Consider the following 18764-nt stretch of genomic DNA (forward strand, 5'->3'; position numbering starts at 1 on the left):
TCGTTTTCCTCTCCCCTCGCTGGGCCGCGGTGTGTGGTGGTCTGTCCATCTGTCTGTCTGTCTGCAGGGAGGAGAGGCTGCGTCCGTCTGTCCAGTGCTGTGTGAGTGGGCGTCAGCCGTCCCGAGGCCCAGCAGGACCAGCAAAGCTGACGATGGGGCAGGGCTGCGTTCGTGGGCTCCGTCGCCCGACTTCCTCCTTCTCTCTGACCTGCGGCTCCCTGGGGAGGGAGAAAGCGGCTCCGAATGTGGGTCATTAGCGATTCTTGCCGGGTCCCCAGCCCTCCAGGAAGCCCCTTAACTGGCTCTGCGAGGCAACCAGACTGCCCCAAGATGTGCGTGGCCCCAGACAAGCAGACGTCCCCTTGCCCTGCACCCTCGGAGCCGCCAGAGCCTCTCCGCTCCGTGGATTTACTCTGCGGGCCCCAGGCTCTCGGACCTCTGTCCTGGGCTTCTCGGGGCTCTTGTTGAAGCCAATTCTTTAGGGTTACAAGGCAGGGAACCTCCTCTCCCCTCCCATCCCCCTCCCTCTCCCCTCCTCTCCCCTCCCTTCCTCCCCAACAAATATTTGAACACTTATCATATGTCCACAAAATGAATGCAAACCCTGCTCTCCCGGCAGTCACATTCTCGTGGAAGGGACAGGCAACGGGTAAATAGCGAGATAAGTGCAGATAGGTGTGTGATGAAAACACAGCTCACAGTAATACTGTCTGCCAGGAGGCAACATGGCGAGGGGACTTGGGTGATGGATAGATTCCTTCCTCACGGCGCCTTTAGCTGACACCCTCATTCAAATGCTGTCCGTCCATCCGCTCTTCACCCTGCTCTCCTCCTCCCGAGCATTGCCCCTTTGGTTGTGGTTTCTTGGAGTGATCATCACCTCAGGCCCCCTCCCCACCCAGCCTGCTGCTCCTGGGGGCAGGGCCTCCGTGCCTGGTGCAGCAGGTGCTTGGTAACCATGGAAGGAGCAGGTCTGTGGCCCGATGTGCCAAGACTGATAATAGCACATCCCCAAATCTCACCACTTGACAATGCAAGAACATGGGAGTTTTATATAAAAAATGAGGGGTGGGGGGTCAAAGAAGAAAACACAGCTGCCAGACTGTTTAGCAACTAAGAGCAGTGAAAACTCTATGCCAATGGTGGGCAAGCTTTTACTGGAAAGGGCTGGCTGGTACGAACGTTCAGCTTTCCAAGCCTTGTAGCCTTGGTCACAGATGCTCAGCTTTTTGCTATGGTGGTAATAAGCAGCCACAGTCAACATGGAAGCGAATTGGCGAGGCTGTGTTCCAATAAAACTGTATTTACAAAAGCAGCTGAGGCCAGGTTTGGTCCACGGCCCATGGTGCATTGACTCCTGCTGAGTTACCAGTACCTGAGGCTGGGCCAAAGCTGCGATCAGAGGAAGATAGATAGCTTTAGGCCCTCTTGTTTTAAAATGCAGTATCAGAAGGAAAACCAAATAAACTGAAGGTTCAACACGGGAAACTGGAACAAGACCCACGAAACAAAGCAGAAGCAGAGGGAATCACTGAACAAAAGTAAAAGCAGAAAATAATGAATTAGCCAACAGTAGTGGAGTGGTGGGTGAAGCCTGGTCTTTTCTTTAAAATTCTACAAAATGGAGGTTTTTAATTTAGAAACTGGTGATACTTGCAGCACAAACCTTAAGAAATTATGGTGTCAACTGCTGCGATGCAGAGCTTTGTTCCTTCTCCCCGTGGAGAGCCGGGTGGTGCTTTGAGCCTCTTGGGCAGAGCAGTGAGTCCTGCAGATGCTAAATTCTGATTCCTACGCGTGGAGTCCCGAGGGCTGGGATCTGAACCCACTGAGAGAAGTCGGAAGGCTCAGCCCCGGAGCTGCTGCTCAGGCGGGTTTGGGTGTCCTGCTCCGGGGCCACCGGGGGCTTTTCTGTCCGTTTGGGGATGCCACCCGGGGACGGGGGTGAGACAGCCGCAGGCCCGACTATCTGGGTCTGAGCTCTGGCTCCTCCGTGTCCTTCCTTCGCGGCTGCGGGAAAGTCACTCAGCCCAGCTGCCTGCTCAGTTTCATCACTTACAGAAGGGAGTGAAAACGGTTCCTGCTTGACAGGGTGGCGAGGATGGACGGGCGCACGTGCCAACAGGCTCGGAGGCCTGCCTCGCCAGTGGGAGGGCCCCGTTCAGGTCTGTCGCCTCCTCATCGTCTTCCCCATCACCGTCCTCGTCGTTGTCCTCACCGTCCATCGCTTGTTAAATTTTTAAGTGAGTTATTGAGGTGAAGTTCACATCACATAAAGTGAACTGTTTTAAAGTGACCGAGTCTTGGAATTAGTTCACGACCGCGAGCCACAGCCTGTATCTGGTTCCAAGGCGTTGCCATCACCCCAAAGTAACCCCGAGCCCAGAGGGGGTCGTTCTGCACCCCCTCCCCCAGCCTGGCCCCACGGCTCTGCTCTCTGCATTTCACTTAGTTACTGTGGGCGCTTGATGTGAATGAATCTTACAGCATTTGTCCTGCTGTGTTGCCTTGTTTCACTCAGCATGAGGTCTTCAACTTTGACCCACACTGTAGCGTGTCAGGACTTCCTTCCTTTTCACGGCTACGCAATATTCCTCATGTGTGTAGACCACGCTGCTTCACTATCTGTCTTTTGACGGGCACCTGGGTTGCTGCCACTTTTTGGCTGTTGTCCCTGCATTCATTTGAGCCGCTGTATCAGGTTTTTTGGGTAATTGGGGTTGTATCATAGTTCTATGTTTAACTTTTTGGGGAACTGCCAAACTTTTCCACAGTGGCTGAAACACTCTGTGCTCCCACCAGCAATTCTGCGGTGTATCACATAGTTCTTGCATTTCAGTCTGAGGGTTAAGTGTTTAAGCCCATTTCCCAAGAACCCCACGCGTCCCCCCGGACGGCTGGAGCTGTGCGTTTGTCTCCCCCGACCCCACGCCTTGCTGGGCATCTGGTCTGGGGACGTGCTGAGCGCTCACTGCCCTTTGGAGCCCGGAGTCCCCATGAGGTTGGTCTGCAGGGCGCTGGCCCGTGTCGGGGCTGAGTGCCACCGTCCCCTCTAACGGCCCCAGACGGCTGTTCCACGAGAAGGCAGAGCGGGGCCCTTAGGGCTCGGCCCGGCTGCGGCTCTTCTCCCAACAGAAACGAGCGTCTCTGACAAGATTTTCCAACCTGTTTTTAGCATCCTTCCTGTGACATTTACGAAGCTGTTTTTTTTTTTTTTTTTTTTTTTTTTAAATAAAAAAAACCAAGGCTGTGTGATTTTTGTTCAAGAAAATGCTGCTTGAAATCTCTTTGATATTTTCCTCCGAGGTTGGGTGGCTTATGTTTATTACTGGCAATATCCCTTTCAGGCACTGACCTGATTTAGGTTATGGAAGCAATTGCTTGTTTTGAAGGGCACACCCCTCTGCCCCTCAGAAAACGATCATCAGTTAAGACAACAACTGAAACCCTTCCTAGTTTACCAAATGGATGGAAGGGGGTCTGCAGACAATCCGATTACATTTGAGCTTTCCTGGGCAAAGGGCTGAGGCCAGTGTGCATATTTGACAGCCCGATTTTCAGCGTGTCTCCACAGTGGATTTCGACTGGCAGGGCAGGAAAGCGCTCTTTGGGCGTGCTGGCTGGCGTGGGTGGCTGGAAGGGGTGCAGAGCACCCCTGGGAGAGGCAGGCCCTGGGCCCGGTGTGGGGAGACGCTTACATCTAGCAGAGCGGGGCAGAGCGCTGTGTCCAGAGGGCATGGCGGCCGCCTGCTGTCAGGAGCAGGTCTGCTTGGAGCCCAGACAGAGCAGCTGCGCCTTGCTGAGCGTGGAGGGCACCTGCCCTGGGGCATGTTAGGAATGGAGCTGGCAGCGGGTGTCGGGGAGGAGGGGCTCGTGTGGAGAAGCCCCCCTGTGGGGCTTGCCGAGCATGCCCCTTGACTTTGCAGCCCCCCAGTGTGTCCGTGTAAACTGCCTCCTCTGTCCCGTGGGGCCCCACCGGACCCCCCGATGGAGCGCTCCAGGGGCATCGGGGTTCGTGCCTGCTTGCTCTGTGTGTCCTCCCCTGCGGTTGCTTCGGCTTTAACGGTGCACGCCTGGTTCCCCCACATGCTCCTCGAGCCTCCGGAGGCTCGCTTCTCTGTAGCCCCCGACATGCCATCCGGGTTTGGCTTTGGGTTTCCTCAGTGTGTGGGGTGGGGAGGTGGGGCAGGTTCTCCCGGACCCGCAGAGCTGGCGGTGCCACGTTCTGCCTCGCTGCCGCGGAGCCACTGGTAGCGGGTCCCACACCCCCGTGTCCTCTGGTGGCCAAGGGCAGCCTTGGGCTCCCCGTTTGGAGGCTGTGGCCAGGCTGAGCTGCAGGCAAGGGGCACGGTGGTCCCGAATTCCCCATGACGAGCAGGTCCCGGGCTGGGGACGTCCAGCACTGAAACCAGTGAAGTGCTGGGCAAACCAGGACATGCCGGTCAGCCTACTCAGGTGTCCCCTGCTTGGGGATCCCTCCATTGCCGGCAGTGTACCCCCATGGAAGAGACCGCTCGCGGTTCACCAAGGATGAACACGGGTGTGGCTGCTTTCCGGCCAATGGCCATATTTCCCAGCAGCCCTTGGGCCTCGACGGGTCACCTGACTGGTTCCCACCAATGGGGAGAGCGCAAGGGCGTGCGTGTCACACCTGGCCAAGGTGACGGGGGCAGGACAACCCTTCCCGGCTCAGTGGCTGGCTGGGCGCCGCGGACAGGGAGGGTCTGGGGGTGCCAGGGCTGCTGGCGGAGGGGCTGGGTCCCCGAGTCACTGTGAGGAGGGAAGTTACCACAACCGGGACACCTGTGCTGATCTGTCATGTGAGCAGGAAATAAGGGTACCGTGTATCGGATCCCCACCTCACGGTGTTCCCATTTGCTAAAGCTGCCGAAATGCAAAACACCAGAAGTGGATGGGCTTTTATAAAGGGGGTTTATATATGGTTACAAATTTACAGTCTGAAGGACATGAAAATGCCCAAATTAAGGCATCGACACTAGGATACGTCCCCTGAAGAAGGGCCGATGGCATCTGGAAACCTCTGTCAGCTGGGAAGGCGTGTGGCTGACGTCTGCTTCGGGGTTCCTGTCTCAGCATGGCTTTCTCCCAGGACATTTCACTCTAGGTGTCTGGGGGTGTTCTCTTAGTTTCTCCTAGGCAAACTCTGGACTAGAAATAGTGTGCTTCAATGGCTGTCTCCAAAATGTCTCTCTCAGCTGCAGCACCCAGCTCCTTCTGTCCGAGCTCTTATAGGGCTGCGGTGATTTAATTTAGACCCACCCTGAATGGGCAGGGCCACACCTCCATGGAAATAATCCAATCAAAGGTATCAGCCACAGTTGGCTGAGTCACATCTCCACTGAGACACTCAAGAGGTCACACCCTAATCTGAAAGATTAATCAATCTGCCCCCACAAGATTGCACTAAAGAATATGGCTTTTTGGGGAACATAATATATCGAAACTGGCACACATGGTCTCCTTTGGTCTGGAAGCTGGCGTCCCCCAGCCCCTTCATTCCGCACGACTCCCTGCCACTCTCTTACCCTCCTGTCCCTCGGCCCCTCTCACCGCTGGCCTCGCTGGCAGCAGCTGAGGGGGTGGGAACCGGGGGCCTGATCCCGGTGCTCTCAGACTGTGGTTCACGGAGAATCAGGGGATCCACGTGGCTCTGTAACCAAGATTAGATGCAGCGTTTCAGGGTCCACGATGCTTAACACATTATGCAGGAAAATGTGCACGCTGTTTCCTTTTTTAAATTGTAGTAATTTTAGATTGCATTTACTTGATTAGTAGAATGGTATATGTTCATTATGGAAATTTTTAAAAAGCACAGAAAACAAATTTAGAAAAAATTTAAATCACTCAAAAGTATATTATACTAAAATCACCATGGATAACATTTCATATTTATAGCTTGAGACTTACTTGGCTAAGATACTTAGAAAATGTGGTATGTGGGTTGACTATATTTTGGGGAGAAATTGGGTAGTTTTTATTTTGTTCTTTATGCATATCTATTTTCTTTTTAATTTTTTTACAATGAATCATTGTACATGTAGTTTTTTTCTCTTTTCTACAGTTTTTCTTTTGATTAACAAGCAAAATAATTAAAAAAAAAAAACAAAAAAAAAAACCAACCCGGTCCTGCCCCACACAACGACAACCTTAAAGTTGGAACAGCAGTGAGTCAAACTGCTGCTGGAGTCACAGATGCACCGGGGTACGTGTTCCCTCATTGTGAGGCAGGACCTAGGCACGAGACTGTGCATTTAGGTATCTGTGTGACCCAGAAGAATCCGTGATGGAAACCACTGGAGAACAGAAAGCATCAAGAACTTTCCATCAGGCAACCCCAAAGCTCCTTTCCCCTTCTTTGCCTCTGTATCCTCTGTGGTTTCAGTTCCCGCTGAACTTGTGACAGTCCGGAATCGCTCCTTCCTCTTTTTCAGCTTCTCGTCATCTTCAGGCTGTCTGGAGATTGAAGAAACATTCAAAGCAAATCTTTGAGCTCTTTCCTTCAGCTTATCCAGCTTAGCCATAGTTTTGGTGTCAGATGACAGGCCTTTTGTTGGAACCAAAGAAATGTGAAACCTAACTGCCCAGGCAGCTTTCTTACCCTCCGAGCTCACAGGTACGTTGAATTGTTCAGCTCTCTTCTGCATTCTTTCAGTCTGTGTTATATCACGTGTAATTTTTACCACGTGCTTCTCTGCTGACAGCTTTTCCAGGAGGTTCTTCCTCTCTGACAGGCAGTTGTGAGGGCTTTGGTTCTTCCTCTGTTTCATCCCCCAGTGCATCTTCCTCGTCTGCCTCCTCTTCACCATGCTCTTCAAGATACGCCTGGAGCCTGTTGATGAGATCTTGTTTTAGTCCCTTGGTTTTCAAACCACGAGCAAGACATTCCTGCTTTAGTTCAGCAGGCTTCAGCTTATGGAGCTCCACCGTCTCTGTCGCCATCTTGTTACCGGTACATGTAGTTTTAAACATGTTCACTTCTGTTATTCTTTAAGATAATTTCTAAAAGTGGAATTTTGGGTTGAAAGATGTACCTGTTCTTAGGGCATTTGGTAAATGGCGCCAAGTTGCCTGGCGAGTTGGGATCCACTTCCTCTCCTGTTAGCAGTGCACAGAGATGTGCCCTTTCGTCTCCCCTGCACTGCCAGGAGGACACCGTTCGTCCCTCTTTATTCTCTACAGAAGGTAAGGATGTGCACGTGAAGCACACAGTGACCAGTGGTGATGCACGCTGACGACTGGGGATGCCCTCAGTCTTTCACGTGTGTGACAGAGTGTGTGTGCACACGTGTGCACTGTTCCGTGATGCTGGGAGGTGGGGGCTGGCGTGGTGGCAGCATACCCCCCATGGCACCGACGGAGGGGGTTCCTGGGCCCCCAGGCCTGGCTCTGGGGCTCTGAGCTGGGTGGCCATCACCCCGTCATTCAACCTGGAGCCTAATGGCTCCTGCCCTTGAGTAGGGGGCCTGGAAGGTTCTCTGCACCTCTAGCTGTGGCCAGTTGGATGTTTCAAGCAGGGAAGCCGTCCTTTCATGACAACTCTCCGTTTAAATCTCGAAGCTCGAATCACCCCTATTAGCCCCATGGTCCACTGTCCTTCCGATCAGAGATGTGTGTGCGTGACTGTTGCAGCAGAAGAGCATCTCATAAAACGGCACTTTGAGGATGAAATGGGAACAGAAAGTCATTAGAATGGTGGAAAAACAAATGAACCCCTCTGCTGTACGGTGTGAAGAGGCTTTATCGTTGATTTCAATGCTCGGGTAAGACGTCAAGTGCTGTTCGCTGGGGGTTTACTTTCCCCCCTTTAAAAGCTTGGGAGGACAAACAAAGCTATTAAGTGATGCAGTAATTGAACAGAGCTTTAATGAGTTCATTTATTAGGCAAGAAAGACTGAAATGTAGTGAGTCGGTTTCAGATTTCTGCTGGTTAGGAGTCTTTCTGTTAAAAGAAAACACATGTCAAACTGGCTTGTACAGTCAAGGGAACTTATAGGCTCAGAGAATTTAAAGTCCAGAAATAAAGACAGCATCAGGCATGGTTTGATCCAGAGGCTTGTTGCATCACCCATGGCTCAGTTTATCTCCACCTTCTCTCTGCTGTCTTTGGGCTCAAGCTGGATTCCTGGGAGTCCCAAAATGGCTTCTGACACCCCCCGCCCCGTGCTACGTGCTTATGTAATCTGGTAGGAGAGGGTGTGACTTTTCCCAATCCTAAGGTTCACGTTGAACTGGCTTAGGGCATGTGCCCTCTTCTGTAGTGTTCTGAAGGCTGGAGGGGCGGGGTATGCTGCTTGGTTAAGTTGACATCATGGTAACGCCGTTGTCAGGGAGGGAGCCGTGGGCTCCGGTGCCTCTGGACGTACGTGATCTGTGATTTTCCACTCTGATTTGTTCCCTTGTCTGGAGAGCGGAAATTGGTTTAACGGCAGTGGTGTGTGCTGGGAGACTAGCTCTGGGGGGTGGGGGGACAAGCCCTGGTTTGTGATCTGCATCTTTCAGGGGGCTAAGTCCTCCCACTCGCTGATGCCGAGCTTGTGCTGGATGTCAAGGTTGCTTAAAGTAAGGGTCCAGGGATCTCCCTGTCCCCTTTCGGTAGGTTCTCTGTAATGGTTTATCCTCTTAGACCGGATCGTGAAAGGCTGGTGCGTCTTGATGGCTACGTGGTTGTGTTTTCTCTGCAGCCTGTGTCTCGCCTGGGTCTGCTACTGTCCTAACCGAGGTTGCCGGGGCTGCCCCAGTGGATGAACTCCGGCAGGCAGGAAGGCCCACTCATGAGGACCCTGGTGGGGGAAGCGGGGTTTGCACGACACCTTCCCTGCCTTCCGGTCTTGGAGCACGTGCTTGCTGAGTGGGTCCGAGGACCTCATCGCTTAGCCCACCCCCCACTTCCTCTCCTTTGTCTACGACCCCCTGAACCCACAGCCTCACCCTCTGTCAGGCAGGGCTGGACGTGCAGCGAGGCCGCCCTGTGGCGGGAGAGTGCACGGTGGACCCCAGCTCTCCTCAGGGCCTCGGCACGTGCCGGTCACCCTGCATGGGGCGCTCCCTGCCTCGGCCCGGACAGCCCCTTCCCAGCGCTCGGCCTTAGCCAACAGGCCCGAGAGGCTGCCCCCTACTCGCCCTGCCTGTTGCATCTTCTTATTCTGTTTTCTTTGACATTTACCAGGAGCTGAAAGCATCCTGTTGGTTGTCTGCGCATTTGTCATCTGTCTCTCCTGCTGGAGTGTGAGCTCTTTAGGACCCCGGTGTGTGTGTGTCCCATGATGTTGAACGAATGAATGAGTGAAGGACTGACCAGCAGTGCCACCTGGACAAGCTTTTGTTCCACCACCTTCTGGGTTCAGCTTTCCCATCTGTGAAATGGGGTGCCCGTCTTCCCAGGTGTGTCTGTAGAACCATCTTCTCCCCGTGTGCATGGATCTAGCAGCCTCTCTTGCCCATGGCACTGGCTGCAGATCCCGGGGTCCTTCCCATGGGGCTCCCCTTCCTGCTCTAACCCTCCTATCCATGGCCCCCCCCCTGAGGCACGTGCAGCACATTACTGAAAATGAGATGCTGCTTGTCCTGAGGTGAAGGGAGCCTGAGGCCCCGGCAGCGGTGAAAACGAGGGGCCACGGCCAGGTGTCGGCTGCAGTCACACAGCTCGTTTCTGTTGGGTGGTGATGAGCGTTGTGGCTGCTGACGAGTGAGGGCTGGCATTGGCTGAGGATGTGAGGGTCCACGCCCAGCACCCCTTGCCCAGTTTCCCTGTCCCTGCCCTCCTGGCTGCTGGGCCGGGCGGCTGCACGGGCCCTGTCGTCCTCGGACCCCTTCCCCAGCACTGCCCCCACCGCAGCTCCCATGGCCCCAGGACCGATGTGTTCCGCCCTCGTTTTTAGGTTCTGTGCTCCCGCTGCCTTCTAGCCTGCCGAGGGGCCGCAGCCAAGGGGCTCATTCGAGGGGAAGCAAGTGGGCAGCAGTCAGGACACGGGGGAGAGGGGGGTGGCGGAGGGCACCCCGGAAACCACTGCTGTGGCCAAAGCTGCTTCTCGGCCACCTGGGCCCGTGCGGGAGATGAGGGTCGGGTGGCATCATCCGGATAATGACCTGCCTTATCGCTTTGAAAGGGCAAACGGTAGCACAAGATTTAGTAGCATGTGACACCTCTGTCATCGCGTTATGATGGTGTCGCCTCTTAATGTGGCTCCGACTAGGCCACTGGGATTATCGGGGACACGTTATACCTGGTTAAGAGGCCGAGGCCGTGGTTTCTGCATTTACAGAAACAGCTCTGTGCTCTGGGAAGCCTGACCTCAACGTCATCTGCCCTCGTGGAGTCAGGGTTTGCTCCTTTCTGTCTTTGGGACACATTGGCCCTTTCTCCATGGTCTGCACCGATCCTGTAACTGAGGTGGTCGTGGTGACCCCAAGTGGCCACAGCCGGTGCCTGGAGCCAGGCCGCCCGGGTTCAGATCCCCTCCTCGCCTACGGGCTCTGTAACCCCAGGTGGCTGGAGCCCGTGCCTCAGTTTCCATCCCTGTGAAACAGGAAACCCCAGAGCCTAGCACGTGGTGTCCTTGGAGGACTCAGTGAGACGCCGTGTATGATGCCCGGGATGGAGCTCACCTGCAGCCAGCCCTCAGCTCAGCTGCCACTGATGACACTGATCAATAATGAATCTCAAATCAAAATCAGAAGAGCAAACTCCTGGAATAGCTTAACTTCAGAAAATAGCCCCATGCACCAGAATTCAGTTTGAAAATAAAAACGAAGGAAGACAGAGGTTTGAGCGTAATGGTGACGGGGCAGAAGAGAAGCATCCTCTCTGACAGAAGGTGCCATCCGTGATTGTTCCAGGGCTTTTAGGGACAGTGAAATTAATTTTCCTGTGAGACGATTAAGCGGATGAAATCGCTCTTGAGCGCTGGACGTGTGTAATTAAATGCACGGTGTTGCCTCTGGGAAGCTGGGCGCAGGTACACGTCGTCCCCAGAGGCGTGCGCGACCTTTTGTTCTCAGAGCGTTGTGCTCGGAGCCGCCGTGGTAGTTCTAGAGGCCGCGCCGCCTTCCTCGGGGCCCGGGTGGCCGTGGTGGGGTGACTTCCCTGCTGTGCCGGCTCGCGGCGTGGGGCTGTGACTCGGGTGGTCAGTAGAGACTTTGGGTGCCCGAGTGCAGAGCTGACAGTTCACGCCCTCCAGGAAGCGGGCAGTGCCAGGCCTCCCGGGTAGGATGGCTGGGAAGCCGGGGTTCCCTGACACACCGGGAACTACGGGGCCTGTAGGTCCCGGCGCTCACTCCCTGGAATTATCCCCCTTCCGCCTCTGGAGGACGTGGCGGCGTTTACCCTTCCTGGGGGAGGTTTCTGTCTCCGCTGTCGAGTTTCAGGAGCTCACGTTCTCCCTGTCACGGTGAGCACGAGCTGCCAGGCCCTCCGCCGAGCACGGGGTTGTGGACACTCACCTGAGCAGACTGTTTGGGGGCCGGGCACACAGCACGAGGGAGGTGCAGTGAGGAGTCCTGGGACAGACGCTCGGCTGTAGAGAGGGGTGGAGGGGGTGGGTGAACCGGGAAGTGAAGAGAGTGGTGGTTATGAGGTGTGGGAGCCGAGGGCATAGAGGATGATCCCGACTCCACGCTTGAGCAAGGGTGGGCGAGCGCCAACTCGCTGAGGAGGCTCAAGAAGGCGAGGCTGAGTGCGTCTTTGGACGTGTTGAGTTGGAGGTTCCGCTGGGAGGGTCCCTGCAGGCAGCCGACTGCGTGGGCTAGAGGGCTGGTTGAGAAACACGTCATGACGGCTCGAGGAATGAAGAGTTGGTGAAAGAGGACCAAGGAGATCCGTGTATGATGCCACCACGACAAGGAGGGAAATGTCAGGGAACAGCACGGGGAGCCAGGGGAGTGTGGGCTCCTGTAAGGAAAGAGCCTTTCGGTTGGGTTGTGGCATCAGAAGCTGTGCAGAGGTCAAGTAAGGTGACAGCTCTGGCTGTCATTGGACTTGATAATGCCGAGGCTTGTGAGGAAGGCAATACTAGCCGAGATGGCGGCAAAAACCTCCCTGTGGAGGGTGGAAGGCTGAGGAGGGGTGAGGAGCTGAGGCCACGAGGGAGGGCGGCAACCTCCAGGGGCTCGGCTGCAGGAGAACAGGTGGGGCAGGATCTGGGGTCCCAAGGCGAGTAGGGGAATTATTTTAGTGGCAGGAGGAACATGTTTAGCAGGCGATGGAGGGTGTTTCCCTGGAAGCAGGAGGACATGACACCTGCCTCCTCCCCCGGGCAGGCAGCCGGGAAAAGGCCCAGGGGCTGGTGTGGAAAGTCCTTGTCTCACTGGCTGATGTGCTGAGCATGAAGGGAAATGGGGGGGCCTGCCTTGAAGAGACAGATGTGAACTATTTGCTCTGGAAAAGGGGAGAACAATGAAGAGAAAGACATAGAATTATGCAGTTGTCGTTTGTGCTGTCTGCCAGGTACTGCCAGAGCTTTCTGGGCCAGGCTGCAGGTCGAGACTGCTCCATCAGTCTGGGTCCCAGGGTGAGAACATATGGAGCAGAGCTACGGGTGCTCTGTGAACGTATAGTGGCATGAGAAATCAACCTCTGCGATTATAAGCCACTGAAATGTGGGGCTATTTGTTACCACAGCATAACCTAGCCATCCTGACTGATGCATATCGCAAGGCAATGTTGAAAATGAAGACTTCATTCCAGTTGTTATTTCAGCAGATGTTTGAGCTTCTGCTCTGACTGGATTCTCTGCTGGCTGTTCAGAATGTAGCCCAATGCACGACAGGCCTGGCCCCTGCCTTCCTGGAGCTTACGAGCTAAAGGGGCACACCCGTAAGTCAGAGCCCTGGTCTTTCTGGGTTGTGATTTCTTACAAAGCAGTATCAGCCGCCCAAGCAGTAGGTGTCAGGAAGGTGACTGTGGGGTAAAGCCAGGGTTGGGGTTTGCCGGGCCAATAGAACTGTGAGCAGTAGGGAGAAAGAGCTTAGGATGTGTCTGCAAGAGGGTAGTTTTGGGGATGGAGTTGAAGCTGGGTGGGTAAGGACGTGACCGGAGGAAGGGGCTCATAGACGCGGGTGGAATCGAGGGGAATGGGAGGGGGTCATGTGGCTGGAAGAAAGAAGGCGGATGAAATGCAGGTTTTGAATTCTTGAGAAAATTTACCAAGAAACAGTGGCCTCAGCCGGGGTAGAAATTAAGAGTCGAGTGCCCCCCGTACTGAGGGCTCTCGGTCCTCTCGGCTTATCTCCCGGCCTCGGTCTGCTGAGGCTCCTCTCAGCTGCACATCTCGGCTCACGGTTGCTGCTCTGGATATATGACTTGTGATTAGTTTCCTGATCTCTGGGTGTGGGAGGCCTAGTTGTTATTGGAAGCTGGAAGTGATGTGTTCACCAGTGGAGGTCTCTGTAGAGCAGAGGCGGGGGCTCTGGTCAGATGCTGAAGTTTGGAGGCTGCTGGACCTGCCCCCGGGTCCACAGGTAGACTAGATGGTCGAGCCTGAGAACTGGCAGAGGGGTCTTCTGTGGGTGGAATGAGGTGCAAATACCCACAACGGAGACTTTGGTCAAGCTTCTCCACCTTTCTGAGTCTGTTCACCTGGGGGGTTTCTCTGAGCACTTGATGAGGTGATGCATTCACGACTGTAAAGCACAGTCCGCTCCTGACGTGGGTGAGCTCTCACTGCTCTGACTTTGCTGTCCTTTAAACTTCAGTTGCCAACTCCAAAACATTCCCATGTCCTCTGTCTCCTGACGTACACACTCCTTCCAGGAGAACGGGTAGCCTTTCCTGTACCTGTGTGGCTTCTCCCGGGCACACAGCTCCCGGGGTAGTCCCCTGTGTCCCCTGCAGCTCAGGGGGAGTCTGGTTGGGGGTGGTGAGACCCGGCGGGCAGGGGCACGGCAGAGGGTGCGAAGGCAGTGTCCTGAGACGGTGCTTTGTTGTCAAAACAGAACTTTCACCCCCTGCCCCAGAAGCCGTGTCCTCATCTGCAGATGCGCCGCGTGCCGAGCAGCTCCATTTGCAGCTTGAATTACCGCCCCTTTCGGCTGACACAGAGCAGCTCCCGGCCGGCCCGGGCCGCCCATGCATTAGTAAACAGGCTGCCAGCCCGAAGCCGAGCACGGACGCCGCAGGCTCCGAGACGCTGGCCCCGGGGGGGACCATCCTGTAAGTGCCGGCTTGGCGCGGTGGGGATGGGGCTGGTGGGCTGAGCTACCACCCGGATGCAGGCGCAGGGACATCGCCCTCCCTGACCCTGCTGGCTGCAGACTGGTGGGAAGGGGGATGTGTCAGCCTCGGAGCGCGCCATGACCCCCCGCCTCAACGCCTGTGCCCTGAGCGTGGCTTCTGTCTCTCTCGCTGCCCCTGAGCACTTCCTTCCAAGCCTGTGCGCGGCGCTCCGGGTGAGGAAGCCCCTCGGAGCCGGGGCCAGCTCCCGGGGTCAGCTGCGAGCAGGACGCACAGGCGAGCCTCTGTGGACGGGGCGGCTCACCGCAGGCTCGGCGCGCCGCTGCTTTCCGCTCTGCTCTGCTCCCTCAGGAAATCGCTGCTCTGTTTGAAATCCACTTTCATTTCCTTGATTGAAGCATCACATAATTGGCATTAAACAGCATATCTCCAAAGTTTTGATGTCACAAGTGGAAATTTTCATCCTGCTGTGTAATAGAATTTTTGGCAGCATTTTCCAGTGTTTTCAGCCTGGCTGTTGAGCCCGGGTCGGATGTCCCGAAGGTTGTAGACAGTGGATTAGTTGTGAATTTGTATTTTGTGTAAGTCCAGCGTTGGTTGAAACAACACGTGAGAATGTCAGGAGGCTCACGCTGGCCTTAAGACCTGTTGCTTCCTTTTTTATTTCTTTTACCTGATGAGAATCTTGTCGTAAGCAGGTAGATGAATGAACTGAGTCCACACTGAGCGTTAAATAGCTACAGCTAGACCTTCCCTCATGGTGGAAGAATCTATTTTGTGTTCTGTAATGAGAATGTTTATAGGGCAGAATAGGTGGGCAGTGTTTTATGCTCCTTGTGTCAGATAGCAAGCATTAAAATGTACATCAGTAAGTCATTGCTTTTGTTTCCTTTAGTTTCCCTGTGAGCCTGACAGCTCTGTTAATTAACTCTTGGTGTGAAGCGATGTTTGCGTTTGCTCTACAGCCGTTAGGATGGGTTATGCGCAACCCCTTGAGGCCTCGTCTTGCGGACCACGTTTGAATTAATAATAACTGTGTGTCACGTGCAGGTTTCCTGCTTTATGCTCACTGACAAGCTCACCCATCAGCCTGGTGAGAGGAGGTGTGTTCGAGTCCATTAGCCCCGTTTGATTAGGCAGGCCAGGGTGCTGGGGAGAAGCACGGAGAGAAAAGGATGGAGGTGATTGGGAAAGCAGCCTGGAGCCCGGAAGGACGAGGGGAAAAAGAGGTGACTTGACTGCTTCTACATAGAGGGCTCCAAAATGCACTGAGTGCATGGAGAAACTGGGAATTACTGTCCCGCTGGGAAAACTTTTCTGTTTCATGGACTTAGGAAGTACTTGTGTAACTTGCAGGTTATTACGACTTCCAGGAATCGTGTTTTTTATGTGCTCCTTCCTTGGTTGTCTGAGAAGGAGGGACGAGGGGCTGTGGCCTTGCGGTGGGGTGGGCATTTGCCTTAGACCACGGGTGGGCTCTGGTGGAGGGCCTCTCTCCTGGACCCCTCGGTTTAGCCCTTGGATGGCGTTTGCAGACTCCCCGGGCCTTTCCTTGCTCACGTTGTTCCCACAGGCTCATATGTAACATGCTACACCTGTGGTCTTAGGTGTACAGATAAACAAATGTTACCTGTTGATTATTGCTTCTTGTCGTTTAGTGGAAAGACATAAGTCTATTGAGTTAACATAATTGCTTAAGATTCCTTTGAAATAAGATTCCTGTATGAAGATTCCAGTCCGTTCCCAAGCTGTGGTAAGCAAAACGTTATTTTGTGCTCCCACAGTATTTTTAAGTCGAAAGTTTATGCACATAATTAAAAAAACAATAGTGCCTAAAGGCACATAGTAAACACAGAGCTCTGTGGCCTTCTCTTCTCTCCGTTGCCCAGGCTCTCTAACCCAGGGGCAGCCACTTTTCCCACCTCTAGTGGGTTCTTCTTGAAGTTCTCTTAATAGTTCCACATAATATGACCCCCGCTCCTCTGAGTTCTCCTAAGCTGCAAACGGCACTTCCTGTTACGGCAGATACATGGGTCTCAGTGAGGCTGGTTTTGCCCTCAGGGTCACGGGCAGTGTCCGGGACACTTCTGGTTGTCACATCGGGGGGTGCCTCTGGCAGGGAGGGGCTGGGGTGCTGCTGACCACCTCCCAGGGCATGGGGAGCCCCCAGCACAGGCCTCTCAGCCAGCCCCCACGCCGTGCTCTCGCTCCCCTGGTGACACCCACTGCCCGTGTCCACCCTGCGGCCACGTGGGTCCTCTCCACTGCCGGGACAGTGGGGACCGTGCTGACGTGTCTTTCCTCTAGCAGCTCTGTAGCTTTCCCGGAGTTGTTAATTGTCTCATTTTCAAGCATGCCCTGTGCACACCACCACGAATTGAAAATTCTTTCCCAGTTTTTAATCATAACAAGAGTTTCTACTGAGTCTCCTTTTTCCCTGGAGACTTGACTTCTAAACCTTTGTCTTCTTGCTCCAAACCGACTGCCCTCTCGGTCTGCACCCCCAGCTGTCACCCTAGACTTTTTCCCGATCGCTGTTTGGGCAGAATCTATGTTTCCTTAGATCCTGTGGCTTTCGTTTTCCGGATCACTCCCTTGTTTTGTACGGCACATTCTCCAGTCACTGCTTAAGAAGGGGAACACCGAGGGGAGCTGTCGGGGTCCGCACAGGTGTGGGCCGTCTCTTCTCTGCCCTCACGCTGGAGCCACAGCTTGCTTGGCTCTAGAATCTTAAGTTGGAAATAATATTCACACAGAATTTTACAGGCTTTCTGCTGCATCTGGGATACCAGCATGCTGGGAAGTCCCAGGCCCTGACTGTTCTCGTTTCTTCTCAAATGCCACCTCGTTTTTATTACTGGAAGAATCTGGGAACTTCTCTACATTCATCTTCTGAAATCTCTGGTGATCTTTGGCGTGGGTCTCTTTTTCATACATTTCACGGAGCACTCATAAAATCCTTTAATGTAGAAAATTTTCTTCTATTTTATTGACACTTTCCTTCTCTACATTTTTCTCTTTCTGGAAATTTTATCAATAAAATTTGGATCTTCTGGGTTGATCTTTTAAGTCTTTTTTTCCTTTTATATTTTCTGTCACTTTGGGAGATTTCATTAACTTTATCTTCCAAATTTGCCATTTTAATTTTCATTTTAGCAACTGTCTTTTTTTTAAATCACTTTTTATTGTAGAATATAACATATATGTATAACAGTGATAAGTTTCCAAGTGCAATTTAACAAGTAGTTAGCAAACTTCAAAGAATATTATAGGTTACAATTCCACAGTTTCTGTTATTTCCTTGTTATGAAATATAACATATATACAAAAAGGTACTATCTTTCAAAGTATGGTTTAACTAGTAGGTATGTAGGAAATTTCCAAAGTTATTATGAGTTATAGTACCATAGTTTCAGTTATTTCCTTATTGTGAAATATAACATATATACAAAAAGGTGATAGCTTTTAAATTACAAGTAGCTATAGAACAAATTTCAAAGGATGCTATGGGTTATAGTTCCAACATTTCAGTTCTTTCCTTCCAACTATTCTAATACCCTAGCAACTAAGGAGAAGAAAATCATATAAAGATTCAGTATTTCTCATCCTTTTTGTACTTTCCATCTTGTCTGTTAGCAACTGTGTTTTTAATTTACCAGAGTTGTTACTGTTCTTGATTGGTCTTTTTAGAGCATCTTGCCTTGGTTTTTGAATGTGGTACCTTTTAGACTCATTAGATTTCTTGTTTCTGAAATTTCCCTTAGTTGCCTACACTCTTTCTTCTTCTGGGTTTATTTTCATGTTCTTTCATTTTAGTCGTCCACGTTAGAGATTTCTGAGGCGAGTGTGTCATCCTCGTTTGCCTGGTTTTGGAGCGAGGTCTTGCCGGCTCCGTGGCTGTCGGTGCGCTGGTCGGGGTGCTTGCACAGGAGCTGAGCGCTTTGACGTGGAGGCTCCCAGCTCAGGGTTTTGAAGTATTTGCCTTGGGGTTACTGTTTCCTACTGAAATCACGTTTCCAGGCTCCTGCCTCGTTGGGGTGTGGTGGGGGTGCGTGAGTGGCCTGTGCGGGCATGAGGGCCAGGGAGGGTCTCCGTGGCCGACCCCGTTAGCCCGTTCCCCACGTCTCTGTCGCTGGCACTGGCTCCACCCGGATCCGCCGGGTCGTGGGCCCTGCAAAACCCCAGGCTCCCGTCCGGGCGCCTTCCCTCCCCGTCTTCTCTGCTCATCATTCCAGATCTCCCTCTGGTCCAGCTGAATTCTGAGTACGTGTGAGCATCGTCGTGGAGTTCCGGAAGGACCTCTTCCACTCCTCTTTGACCCCGACGGTGGCCAACAATTCCTGTCAGCACTTAGCGAATGTTTGCCTTCTTGAGACACATCGAATTCTGCTCTGGCAGACTATGATTCTTGGTTCTAAATTCTAGGCCAAAGACCAGCTTTCTCTTCGCTCCTGTGCTTGTCTGTTTTGTTTCACTTGGACGCAGGAGCTTTGCAGACTTTTTCAAGAAATCTGAGAATTCAATTTATCTTATCCTGTGATTCTAAGAAGTTTAAAAACATTTTATTGACAAAATA

General features: G+C 53.1%; 2 protein-coding genes across 7 annotated transcripts in view; one reads left to right on the top strand and one right to left on the bottom strand.

Moving 5' to 3' along the window:
- Positions 1 to 4160: 4160 nt before the first annotated feature.
- LOC119519105 (SAP domain-containing ribonucleoprotein-like) lies at positions 4161 to 6960 on the bottom strand. Its single transcript, XM_037816536.1, is given in 5 exon segments — positions 4161 to 4402; positions 4652 to 4770; positions 5572 to 5592; positions 6355 to 6717; positions 6719 to 6960. Coding segments are annotated over 5 exon segments (987 nt in total).
- RIMBP2 (RIMS binding protein 2) overlaps positions 6487 to 18764 on the top strand; it is a 220841-nt gene continuing 208563 nt past the window's right edge. For all 6 annotated transcript variants that reach the window (XM_037817065.1, XM_037817066.1, XM_037817067.1 and 3 more), the window contains exon 1: positions 6487 to 6634. The gene's annotated coding sequence lies outside the window, so the exon portion shown is untranslated. The remainder of the gene's footprint in view (positions 6635 to 18764) is intronic.

Source organism: Choloepus didactylus, chromosome 23 (assembly GCF_015220235.1).
Source record: "Choloepus didactylus isolate mChoDid1 chromosome 23, mChoDid1.pri, whole genome shotgun sequence".
NCBI classification, from domain to species: domain Eukaryota; kingdom Metazoa; phylum Chordata; class Mammalia; order Pilosa; family Megalonychidae; genus Choloepus; species Choloepus didactylus.